Source organism: Mustela lutreola, chromosome 3 (genome assembly GCF_030435805.1).
Source record: "Mustela lutreola isolate mMusLut2 chromosome 3, mMusLut2.pri, whole genome shotgun sequence".
NCBI classification, from domain to species: Eukaryota; Metazoa; Chordata; class Mammalia; order Carnivora; family Mustelidae; genus Mustela; species Mustela lutreola.
Genome location: NC_081292.1, coordinates 38,500,232 through 38,513,268, shown reverse-complemented (window position 1 = coordinate 38,513,268; position 13,037 = coordinate 38,500,232). Strand labels below are relative to the sequence as shown.

The window sequence follows — 13,037 nt, the reverse complement described above, 5'->3', positions numbered from 1 at the left end:
GTCATCCTCTAAATCCTGCACACCACACCAGCCTGTACACTACACACTGGGTGTCCATACAGAATTCCCCCAATGAACTCCTTGACTCCCTCCCAGGGGTGGTGCCTGCGATGCCACCCCTGGCAAGCTGAGATGATCTGACCTCAGGTTTCCCTGACCCTTTTCTTTCCTTCCCTCCCACTGCCTTTCCCCAACGCCCACCCCCAGCTTCAGGAAACTTTGCCTCAGGTCCCCAAAAGGGGAAAGCCGGGATTTCTCGAGCCCTGCCCTTCCCCCAGACTCATGCAAGCGGCCCCTCCTTCCCCAGCTAGACTCTCGCCCGGCACCCAGTGGGAAAAGGTCACCGTAGGCAGTCCCCTTCCTGCACCCTGGGAGAGGGAAGCGTGGCAATAACAGCTGTCACCGAAGGATGGGAAAGGTGCCGGCCATGTATCGAGCCGGGGGCGCAGAGGGGTCGCGGTGACGCGCCCGAGGAGAATCGCGAAGCCGACGCGGCGGCAGCTGCACCTCCCGAGTCTGGGCGGCGGCCGCGCCTGGTGCCGGGGCGCGTGGAGCTGTCCTTTCAGCACCACGGAGCTGCGTCCCAGCGCAGGGCCAAGTCGAGGCGCACCGGCTCAGCTCCCGCTCCGGCTCCCGCGGGCGCCCGCGGCGCGGGCTGTTGTCTCTCTCCGGGGCTGAGGGCATGCGGATCGAGAGAACGGGGCTCTGCAAGCGGCCGGGCCACGCAGCCACCTGTGAGCCTCCCGCAACTGCGGGCGGCGGCGGCGGCATCTCCTGCCGGAGACAGGAGGAGACGCTTGGCGGACCCCGCCCGCCGACCCGCCGGGCGCACACACAGGCGCACACACAGTCGCACCCGCGCGCACACGCACAGCCAGCTAGCAGCGGCGACCGCAGCGATGCTAACAAGCAGGTCGGGGAAGTTTCCCGCCGGCCTCGGCCGCGGGCCCCCGTGCTCGCAGGTAAGCGCTTCCAGAACGCGCAGGGCGAACCCTGGCAGCTCTGCCGGGTAAGGCGCGGCGCACGCGGCTCCGGGGCACCGTGCCAGGCGGGCGGGGAGGCCCGGGGCGGGGGTCGAGGAAGCTCCAGTCTTGAGGGCTGGACGCAGGGGAAGCCAGGCTGGCCCCCTACCCAGAGGCCGGGTTTACAAACACGAGCGGTGTATTTCCCCGCCCCCCTCCCGAAGCTGCGCGCCCCCCACCTCGGCCCAGCTCTGTCCGTGCGCATCCCAGGTACAGTCCCGCATGTCTGCGGCGAGCGGGCGGGGGCGTCTCCTCCGCCCGCCTACGGGCAAGGTCAGCTCTCAGCCCCACTGGGCTTTCAAAGGCGGGGGGGGGCGACCCCCGCAAGCGTAAAGCGATCGACAGGACCCCCCCCGGGGGGGGTGGAGGCGCGGCCATGCCACTGAAAATACACCCTCTCCTCCCTAACCTTTCTTTGGGAAGGGGCCAAACCCCATGGAACCTTCCCCCTATCCCAGCGCTCTCACACCCTAGAGACCCGCCCGGGGAGGACTGGGGCTCGCCAGAGACGGGTGGGGAGAAAAGAAAGGGGCGCCCCGGCTGTGGGCGCTCGGCGCTCTCAAGACGTGGTTTCCTCCTCCTGCAGGTGTAGCGCCCCCGCGCGGCACGGGCTTTCGGGCGTCTCCAGCATGACCCGCCAGAGTCTGTGGGACGTGTCTGAGGCCAACGTCGAAGACGGAGAGATCCGCATCAATGTAGGAGGCTTCAAGAGGCGGCTGCGCTCGCACACCCTGCTGCGCTTCCCTGAGACGCGCCTGGGCCGGCTGCTCCTCTGCCACTCGCGCGAGGCCATTCTGGAGCTCTGCGATGACTACGACGATGTCCAGCGTGAGTTCTACTTCGATCGCAACCCCGAGCTCTTCCCCTACGTGCTGCATTTCTACCACACGGGCAAGCTTCATGTCATGGCCGAGCTGTGTGTCTTCTCCTTCAGCCAGGAGATCGAGTACTGGGGCATAAACGAGTTCTTCATTGACTCCTGCTGTAGCTACAGCTACCATGGCCGCAAAGTGGAGCCGGAGCAGGAGAAGTGGGACGAGCAGAGCGACCAAGAAAGCACTACTTCCTCCTTTGATGAGATCCTGGCGTTCTACAACGACGCCTCCAAGTTTGACGGGCAGCCGCTGGGCAACTTCCGCAGGCAGCTGTGGCTGGCGCTGGACAACCCTGGCTACTCAGTCTTGAGCAGGGTCTTCAGCATCTTGTCTATCCTGGTGGTGTTGGGGTCCATCATCACCATGTGCCTGAATAGCCTGCCGGATTTCCAGATACCTGACAGCCAGGGCAACCCAGGGGAGGACCCCAGGTTCGAAATTGTAGAGCACTTTGGTATCGCCTGGTTCACATTTGAGCTGGTGGCCAGGTTTGCTGTGGCCCCTGACTTCCTCAAATTTTTTAAGAATGCCCTCAACCTTATTGACCTTATGTCCATCGTCCCCTTTTACATCACTTTGGTGGTGAACCTAGTGGTGGAGAGCACACCTACCTTGGCCAACTTGGGCAGAGTGGCCCAGGTCCTGAGGCTGATGCGGATTTTCCGCATCCTAAAGCTGGCTAGACACTCCACTGGCCTCCGCTCCCTGGGGGCCACCCTAAAATACAGCTACAAAGAAGTCGGGCTGCTTTTGCTCTATCTCTCTGTGGGGATTTCCATCTTCTCCGTCGTGGCCTACACCATTGAAAAGGAGGAGAACGAGGGCCTGACCACCATCCCTGCCTGCTGGTGGTGGGCCACCGTCAGCATGACCACTGTAGGATATGGGGATGTGGTCCCGGGAACTACGGCGGGGAAGTTGACCGCTTCCGCCTGCATCCTGGCTGGTATCCTAGTGGTGGTACTGCCCATCACCTTAATCTTCAATAAGTTCTCCCACTTTTACCGGCGCCAAAAGCAACTGGAGAGTGCCATGCGCAGCTGTGACTTTGGAGATGGAATGAAGGAGGTCCCTTCCGTCAATTTAAGGGACTACTATGCCCATAAAGTTAAATCCCTCATGGCAAGCCTGACGAATATGAGCAGGAGCTCACCGAGTGAACTAAGTTTAAATGATTCCCTACATTAGCCGAGAGGACTTGTCACCCTCAAACCCACACTGCCGGGTTGCATCTTGTGCCTCCGACACAGTTCGGGCACCTTAGGGTTATGGCATAAGGAGTAGGCCCAGCCCCACAGGGGAGAGATGTATGGGCTATGCACCCCAGGTTGCTTCCCCAGCATTTAGAATCTTTTTTAGAGGGTGCTGCATTAGACATCATGCCTTTGCACCCTGCTGTGAAATGATACTCACTGGTCTTTGCTTCATGGGCATAAAAATGTTCCCCTTTCTGCCAGATGAGTACCACCCAGAATGCTAATTTTTCTGTGTATCTTGTGCTCTACTCTAGTGCTCGTGACCCAGTACTGTCTTGTGAGTTGTTTGTGCTCTTGTTTCTGAGGTTGTTGTGTGAGTTCTGTCCCAAAAGCCCCCACAGGTCTGTCCGGTGGAAACCCATCCGAGGGGTCAGCAAGGCTGTGATGAGATTTTGCTCAGTCATATAAAAACAAAATCTCAGTTCTTTATCCATTGCTTTCATTTAGTATTGTTACCAAAACAAAGAATCCGAAGTGGAGCACACGGGACCGATGCAAGTCCGTGAGTTGTTTTTACAAATTATCTGTAGCAATGTGGCTAGCATGGGTACCCCGGTTCACCTTTAGAATGATGTACACTAATGTTCATCTTGTAAATGTCACCTTTAGAGAATGTTACTCTGTTAAACATGTAGTGATGACTGAATTTTTTTTTTTCCCCTAAGAAGAGAAGCATTAGGGACAGGCCTTCAGCTACACGTAGGCCAAATCGTGGAATATCTGAAGACCCTTCAAAGCCTGGCCTTCATCTTTCCAAGGGGGGGTCATAGAGATATTTATTTCTGGCTGAGGTTCCCAGTCTAGGCCATTTGATGAAAATTTGCCGTGTCTTATATATAAGCATGTTTTTGCAATATTTATTTTTTAAGATGTTTAGAAATAAGGTCCTGTTGTCTTTCTCAACTCAACAGAGGTTTACTGTTGTCTTCTCTCCTGGAGGCAAACATTACTGTGTTGCTAGCAAGAGCAGTAGCTTAGAAACTGTTGCTGGCTCTGGAAGCTCATAAAATGAGAGCCCCTTTCTTTCCCAGCAGAATTTACCTGGATCATTTTGCTTCTAGGATACAGTGGGTTATATATGATGCTCTCATTGCCCTGGAGTTCCTGGTATGACATGGAAACCTGGCAGTGTGGACGTGCGTGCTCAAAACAGAGACATGCATGAGTGACGTCTGAGTGGCTTCCGGGGTGGAAATATTGTAGCGCTTACTTCCACTTCAATGACCTTTTGTCGGGAGAGGGTGGGTTGAGGCCAGAAGCAAGGAGGGAGTTGTAAAACACAACACTGTTACTTCGCAAAATGTTGTCAATCACAAACTTCTTGAAAAGCTTACTGCTCCTTAAAAGACTTTTACATTTTTATATTTCCAAACTTGGGTTGAATGTTGAGAACCCTTTCCTTCTTCACAATGCCCTCTCTCCTCTTCTTCAGTCAAACTAGCCCACAATATGGTGAACGGAACCCGGGGCCCTTCGTAACGTACTTCTCCAGGTAATTGGGTGGCTCGTTAATTGGCTTCCATGATTGTTTGGGCTTTGGAAAGGGTGCTGAATCTAGGGGTCTAGGTGAGGCGTTAGGCAGGCTTTTTATCCAAGGTTTGGGCCTTCTTTACAGAGGTCTATTTTGTGTCTATGCTGGTAGAAGGAAACATATACCTCAGGGTCTTGTCAAAAGGCTTTGTTACTTAGAGTTGCTGTGGCTTCTACAGAGTGGGCAATTGGTTGGAGGAAAGCACTGGTCCCTTACACCCTTGAGTCTCCAGGTCAAATTCTTCCATGAGACTGGAGCTTCATGGGGGTGGGGGCTGGGAGGTTGCCTTTCCTAGTGCCTGGTGGTCTATCATCCACATCTCTTTGTAGATGAATCAGGAAAGGTGAGATGACGTGGGGGCAACTGGCTGCCAATCAGAAGAGCAGGGTTGTTTTTTAGAATTTGCATGTGGTGCACATGGAGCCCTAGGTTTAGCTCATGTTTCCAGCACTGGATGGCAGAGAATTTATGAGATTATCTCCAGTTGCACTATGGGCCAGCAAGGGTACAAACTTGTGGGGACTATTCAGTTTGGCAAGGATCAGGGTTCTCAGGTCACTGAGCATGGTAGTTTGTGATAAGCTGAAACAAAGAGAGGAGGCAGAATAACTCAGTCATTCTGATGAGTATTTTTCTCAACAGGCAGATTTTACCACCAAAAAAAGAGATAACCCCTAGTGGTTACTCTTCGCCAATACGAAAGCTAGAAAACTTGACTTTCCATTTTAGTAATGACTTGCATTTATTTGGTGCCTTTCCTTGGGGGAATCCCAAAGTGCTTTAGAGACTGTCTTTTTAACATCTCTTGTACATATTTATACACTTGTATACAATATAAACTTTGGTCACTTCTCAGAGTGAGAAGTTGCTAATAGCAATGACTTCTCCAAGTGGTGGTTTCAGATCAGAGGGAGAAAGAACAACTCAGCTGGCTTGAACCCTGGAGTTAATTCCCACAAAGGATGGTGCCTGAAAGTGGCCTAGGGAGGAACAACCTTCCTTTCCTTCAAAGTACCATCAAGGTATGGAGTTTCCAAGCTCTCTGTTGGGCTCTGTCCAGGTGACATCTTACGTGGCAGGGTCTTCTGGTCTCTGAAACCAGTCAGGGAGGATCAGGTTAATTTTATGTTCTGTTTCTGGAGTTAAGAATACAGTTATGAGGTGATATCTTTGGCCACCAGGCTGTCAGAGTGACCCATAAACCTCCTTTAGGGGGCACAATAGAAGCTTCAGATCATTTATTTCCAGCTGTGGGTTCAGAGCCTCTTCATTCCCAGCATTGAAAGGTTGTTATTTTCAATGCCACTGGGACACATGTACGGACCAGGCCCTTCTGACAACATACATGAGGAGCATTTCAAAAGTGCCAGTTGGAAGTGACCCTGTGTCTTTAATGCATGGACATTGGTTATATATTTGTGTTTTCTGCCCAAATGCCCTCATTTCCTGGGTTTGCTCTTGAGGAGGGCGTGTTGTAATGCTGAGCTGATTCGTAGCTCCTAAGGTAGTAATTGGTATTTAACATTTGGATCTGTTATTTCTACTTCTCTTAGTACTCAGATAATTGAACTACCTGCTAATTCTCGCCTCATTTCCAAGAAAATGATTTGTTCTGCACTTTGGGATAGCAGTGATCTGTACAAGCTGTGTGTTATCTACTTGAAGGCTTAACTGGTATTTCTTATATGTTTTAACAGCATGACTTGTTACAGAGTTGTAATTTGCAAAATTGAGAACGCTGTATTTGCTATGTCAGTTTCAACACTCATTAACACACTACTGTGCAAGCATTGACATGGGCCCTGCTGAACCATTATGTCTGGTGGCTGCCCTAGCGGTCTCCACGGCTCGACTCGGGGATGGGGAAGAACAGTGACCCACTCAGGACTCCAGCCTCGAAGATTAAATAGAAAAAGATTATTTATGTGTCCTTAAGGCACTTCAATTACGTATGGGGTGGCAAACACAACAGGGGTGTGCAGCATTGGGGACCAGAGTTCTGGGGAAAGACTGGGCTTTTTGAGGATTTGTTGGGAAGGAAGAGCTGTTATTTATTCTTTGCTGGCATACAGAGGTGGCCATCATTCACCAGGATCTAGAGCCTCCAGCCTGATTTGTAGAAAGGATGGTCATTTATTCTTGGAACCCTGGTGGAACAGACAGCCCTTGCAGGATTTTCCCCTTCCACACTGCCTTGCTCAGCACCACTGATGGGGCCCACCAGTGCCAATGCACCCCCTCCAGGTGTCATTGTCCCCACTGCAGTGGTACCTCCCTGACAGTAACTTGGGTCTGGGGTCTGCTGAGTGCTCTGGTTGTTTTGGTGTGAAAACTGCTGGGGGATACACAGAACCAGGATGAGACCATGAGCTATAGTAAAGGCCATATCTGTAGGGAAGTCACTGAGCTCTACTCACAGTTTTGCCTTCAATTCTGTGATTTTACACATCATTTGGTCTCTCTGAGCCTCACACCACCACCCCCCACCCTTGCTGTAAAACGAGAAGGTTGGATTAGATCATCCTTAAAGCCCAGCCAGTTAGTTCTCCATCTCAATGCAAAAACAGAATTTCCGCAGGGCCCCCTGCATTCCCAGTAGAGCAGTGAGCAGGTCCTGATAGCCTGAAGCACAGCGGACGATTTCATTTCTCTCTTCATTTCTCCCTTCAGTAGTCAACCACGATAGACAACACTTCCAGGGACAAGGACACCAGAGAGATGTTTGGACTGGCGTCTGTGTCAGGTGACTGGAGTTCTAACGTGACTGACAAGCATCTCCTTTGGGCTTGAAACTGTTTATACGCCTAATCCAAATTCCTGTTATTAAAAAAAATCACTGGACATAGAGGAAAATCACATTGATCCCATTTGGCTTCATGACTCTTGGCCACTTATGTGTGTTTTTTTTGTGAAACGGGGTGGAGGATCCACCTGTACTACCTGTACTACCTGTACTAAGTACTATACCTGTACCACCTGTACTAAGGGGTCCTGGGCCCCTGCGGGGAACTAGGGCTTATGGATCACCCCTACCCCACATTTATTTCTCACTGAGGAGCAGTGGCAGAACAGTGGGCAACAGGCTGTGTGAACCAGCCTCCCATCTCTCAGGGGCTGAGGGAGGGGCTGTGGGACCCTCGAGCAGCACTGAGAAGGTGCTGGAGGTCCCCAGAACCTTTGCATCCCACCACGTGGGGTGGAGTGCATGTCTCCCCTCCTGCAGGCATAGAAATGTGTGTGTTCAGGCATATTCTGGGGCCAGGATGCCTTGCATATTTTTTTTAAAGATTATTTATTTATTTATTCATTTACTTATTTGACAGAGATCACAAGTAGGCAGAGAAGTAGGATGTGGGGTGGGGAAGCAGGCTCCCTGCTGAGCAGAGAGCCCAGTGTGGGGCTCAAACCCAGGACCCTGGGATCATGACCTGAGCCAAAGGCAGAGGCTTTAACTCACTGAACCACCCAGGTGTCCCTGCCTTGTAAACAAACACCTCCTCTTGAGGGCAGAGCTTAAATACTGTGCTTACATGCTTATTATCTCTTCTTATTTTTAGGAGGACTCTTAACTAGCATTTCTACCCAAGGACCTTGTCTGGGTTTTACAGCCAATTGATAGTGTAGGCCTACAGATTGGCAAGGTTTTCTTCCTTCTGTGACCTCATTTGTCAATCTTATCCACCTGGCTAAATTCTCCAAAGCAAATTATTGTCTTTGGATAACAAGCTGATGCTTTTAGTTGGACGTAGATACAAATGCTTCAAAGATGTGGCCCAGGGGAAAGAGATACAACAGAGGAAAAGGGGCAGGCGTCCTTGGAGCTGGTGTAATCTCCCACAGAAGGAAGAAGGAGTAGAAAGAAGCCAGGAAAAAAAAAAGAGGAAAAACAAAAGGGGCTACAGAAGGAGAAAGTGAAGGAAAGAAAAGACAGAAGACTGAAGGGAAAGAGCAGACAGAAGCAGGGAGAATAGGAGAAGCTAAGTTTGATGAAGTTATTGTAGGCCTTCCCTTGAATTCATTTTATTCCCATTTAACGTAGTCTGTTCTTAGCATGCCAGTGGCCTCCTGGGAGGACCTACGCTGGAGTCTAGTCCCACCCCTGTCTACCGTGCCTCCATCAAAGGGCTGCACGGTCTGGTAAAACAGAGACCTGAAAGCTACAAAAAGCCTACTGAACGAAGGGGAGTGAGGGGAGTGAGTAGACAAGGAAAGGAGCAGTAAATGTATCCTTCTGAAGGTGGGACTTCTGGGGTGCGAATGGAAAGAGTGCCAGGCGTTGGCCAGACAGAGGTGGCCAAGGGAGTTTGAGATAGAAAGATGGGGGAAGGGGAAGGAAGAAAGCTCCCTGCCACATGCGGCCAGCATGGTGGTAAACTTGGAAGCCAGAGCAGCTAAACAGAAGTGTGGTGCGAACCAGTCTCGTGCGAACCCCCCACCTCCCCGAAAGGAGCTTGAGCTTCATTCTTCAGTCACTAGGGTAGGACATCTGACCAAATCAGTGTTGTCAGAACATGACTCTGACAGCGGCTGGGAGGTATGGATGGGGCCAGGAGACCTATTTGAGGTCAGACATGAAGAGAGTGGTCTGGACAGGAAGGGGCAGAGCAGGTTGCTGGGGTGGATGTGGTCAAGGTCAGGGACCTTGAGGAAGAGGGAGGGTGAGATAGCTGGGTGTCTGGCTTGGTTGGTGACAGGGTCGATGGTGGCGCCACTAGGAGAGATAGGAATCCTTGGATCTGTCCCTGAGGTTCATAGGTGTTGCCTGAGTGCCTGTGTCCCGCACAGATGGGGTAAAGGTGGGAGGTCAGGGGTGGGGAGGGGGGGTTGCCAAGGGGAGCCTGGGACAGGACTCCTTCACTGAGAGGTTGAGGTTGAGGCAGCACAGGAGGTGCTGGGAGAGGTGTGGGTGAGACAGCCCAGGAAGGGCAGTGAGAAGATCAGAAGAAAGGAAAGTCCCTGCACCAGACCTGCCACAGGGATAAGTGAGGATCCCTACCTTGCTTTCCTCTGTGCTCCTCTTCTAGCTGCCCTTCTAGTTCCCCTCTCCCCTGAGACACTCCCAGTGGCTGATCTCTGCTACCAGCCTCAGCTGTCCTCTTCCTTCCTCTCCTTGTTTTATCCCTGCGATCGGCGTCTGTTCCTCCCACTCTCTCCAAACTGCTCTTTTAAAGATCACCAGTGCTTTCCTGATAGTTAAATTTGGTGGCCTTTCCTCAGCTCTCAGGCTCTTCCATCCAGATTCTGTCCCCACAGGCCAACCTCTAAGTTCTTTGTACTCCCTCCTCTGTTACTTTTTGGATCCTGCTCATAGCTGGTTCTCCCAAGGGCTCTGCTTCTTCCTCTCCCATTCCCACTGGGTCTTGGTCCTCCTTCTGACCCTCATCCTGCATGTCCCCCCACAGCTCTGATCTTAGCAGCCTAAAGCACACCTGAGCCAAGCAGCAGCCTCCACTAGTGTGCACGTCTTACACGTCTCCATGCCTGACCCTACATCACTTCTGAGCCCCAGGCATGCTGCACCCACATTTGGGTGTCACTTTGTCTGAAACTGGACTTCTCACCATCACACAAGCTCACTCTTCCTTCCACCTGCCCCCTCACATCTGGCCATGGAGACATGGCGCTCTCAGCCACCCAGGTTGGAATTTTAGTCATCCTCCAGTCATCTCCACTTACTTAGACATTTTCTCACCATAGCAGTCATTTCTTGACATCTGACTAATTGCCAAGCACCATATTAGATGGGAGGGAAGGAAATGCAAAAGGCATTGCTTACAGCCCTTTATATCCACTTTATTGTGCACTGGAATCATCTGGGGAGCTTTCAACAAAGTAGATTTCTGGGCATCACTCTGTCAAATCAGACTCTTGGGGTTGGGTCCCCAGGAATTCGTAATCTTACAATACTCCCAGGTGATTTTGATGCAAGTGGTGTTCAGAACCTTCCCGGAGCAATACTGGCTCAGGGATACCCTTGACAGTCCTCCCTCTCCCCCTCATGCCTCTGTCTAGTGGGCACCAGGTTTTGTCACTCCTTCCTTCCCTGCATCTTGTACATTGGTCCCTTTGTACTCACTTTAAAGCCTCTCACCTCACGTCATTGTTAATGCATGCTTTGGTCATTTCCAACAGACACATGTCCAGGCTCTCCGTGCCCCCCAATCCATTCTTCCCTGCAACCCTCCACCAGGCTCCTCTTTGCCTTCCTCTATCTTATACTTCCTGGTGACTCCTCTGGCTACAACTGTTGTTTATATTAAAGACATAAGTACCACTGATATGAAGAGTTATAGCTGAGGGAGTGAAAAACCTGATGGGTCCAGTTAGGCTCAAGGACAGAGAAAAGCACTCCTTTATGAAAGAATGGTATTTCAAGGGAGCAATGAGCGCCAGGTGACAGGGACATAGAAATTTGTAACAAGGGACACAAGAGTTGGCAGTACAAAGGGCTTGGATGGTGAATGACCAAGCTCACTCCCTGTCAAGATGGCCAATCCTGAGTCCTAGACTCACGGTCTCTCAAAGAGCTGTGTGGGTCTGTTCAGCACTGAGTCATCCCCGGACTCCCAGGGATATGGTATGAAGCAGGCAGACGGGGGAACATGGTGGAAACAGAATTGGGGTTCTCCAGGAGGTTTTTTCCACTCCAAACTCTTTTTGTCGCCTACATCTCCAGACATTTAAAGAATTCTGAGCTATTTTCAGACCTACTATGAAAAGCACTGAGGTGTTATCAGTCAGACACCAATCTAACCATTTCCTAAGAGGCAAGCTGCCATGACTCACTTTTGATCTGTCAGCTTTGTATTGATTTTCCTGGCAAACTTTGTGGGTCTCCCAGAGCTGACTCTACCAGCAGCCTCTGAATTGTGACCCACTGTGTTCAGGGTCAGTTCTTTCAAAGGCCACCATGAGAGAGGGGTAGCCCGTATTTCTTTTTGTGGAACCTGTGGAGGAGCTGAGGGAAACCAAGGATATCCCTGGGCTTTCCCACTGCTTGCTAAAAGAGATGCCAGACAGCTTTCTTCATGCCTCTCCCAGATTTGAGATTTGGCTACTGCTTTTGGACGAGGTGCTGATGAAAATAGAGGGGGGGGGGCGGCGGCGGAGTAATTCTGGGTTCTCTCTCAGGGCAGGTGAAGTCACTCACTGCCACTCTGCCCTTCCCTCTGCCGAGATTCTGGGGAGCCAACGACTGGAGGCGTTTAAATATATTACTATGTAATCTGCCAATTTTAAAACACGAGATCACTGATTATTCAGTGGTCTCTCTCTCTTTTTTTTTTAAAGCCCTCTCGTGTTAAAATAAATAAATAAATAAATAAATAAATAAAAATTGCCGTCTGATCAAAATGTCCTCCTGACCTTCACATTTCCCTGAACTCCCCTCCGCCCAGCCTGGGAATATGCAAATGACTGTCAAAGCTTCAGAGCTAGCAGATGCTACAGGACTCACTTGAGCTGATAGTTCAGGGATGAGCCGATGCCTGGAAACTGGAATGTGCAGATGTCACATATTCAGAGAGACTGGAGTGCTGGCCTCAGCAAACGACGCCAAGCGAGGAACGGAGCGGCTGAGGTAAACCAGCCGAGAGCCGTCCTGCCCTGCCGCTGGGTGCAAGGCCTTTTGCGGAGCACCGAGCTGAGGGCCGGGGGAATATCTTCTTCACGTGGCCTCAGTCCCTAATCCTTTCACAAGTGCGCCGTCGGGGAAGAGTCACCTCGGACGGCCTTCTGGGAGCGGCGCTGAAAGGTCACGGGACGCTGTGCGCATGTGCGTGCCCCTGCGTAGTGCGTGCGCACATGTCTGAGCGTGTCTGCGCGGCTCTGCGTGAGTCTGGACGTCCGTGTGCCTGCGTGCGCGCGTCTCTGCGTGCCTGTGACCCTGGGGGTGCAGGGAGGTGGAAGCAGTCGTCCTCCAGGACGCTCATAGACGTCGTTTGCCCAGAAAGACTTTCCCGGTATTCTGCCCCATTTCCATTATTCCATTTTTCAGCCACCGCTGCCTCTGCGTTACGTCTGACGGCATCCAGGACTTTTTCGTCTTAGCTCTTACTGTAGTTTGTCATTTTTGTGTGTCGGGGGCTGCCTGTCCCCCCGCTACTGGGACGCTCCAGGAGGGCAGCGATGTTCATCTCCGGTGCTCAGCGCCGTGCCTGGCACCGAGTAAATGCTGAAAGTGATGAAGAAACCGGGGGCGGAGGGGCCGGCGCACCGTGCGGAGTTCAGGTCCTCTTGACCCGAGTGAGGCTAGAGAAATGGCAGGTTGCTGGGGCGGAGATCTGACCTGCCGCATACTGGGACCAGGGCTGGGAGCCTCAGCAAGGGTTTTCATTCAGTGAACAGCCTTAGC

At 51.9% G+C, this 13,037-nt stretch overlaps 1 protein-coding gene across 1 annotated transcript; it reads left to right on the top strand.

Annotated features, from left to right (window-relative positions):
* The first annotated feature begins 846 nt into the window (after positions 1–846).
* KCNS2 (potassium voltage-gated channel modifier subfamily S member 2) lies at positions 847–10,556 on the top strand. Its single transcript, XM_059165945.1, has 2 exons — positions 847–962; positions 1,609–10,556. The coding sequence occupies exon 2, from the start codon at positions 1,652–1,654 to the stop codon at positions 3,083–3,085; it is 1,434 nt and encodes a 477-aa protein (XP_059021928.1). The 5' UTR covers positions 847–962; positions 1,609–1,651; the 3' UTR covers positions 3,086–10,556.
* The last annotated feature ends 2,481 nt before the right edge of the window (positions 10,557–13,037 follow it).

Excerpts from the sequence above, each read along its gene's own strand:
- KCNS2 (XM_059165945.1), top strand. The coding sequence starts at position 1,652 with ATGACCCGCCAGAGTCTGTGGGACGTGTCTGAGGCCAACGTCGAAGAC.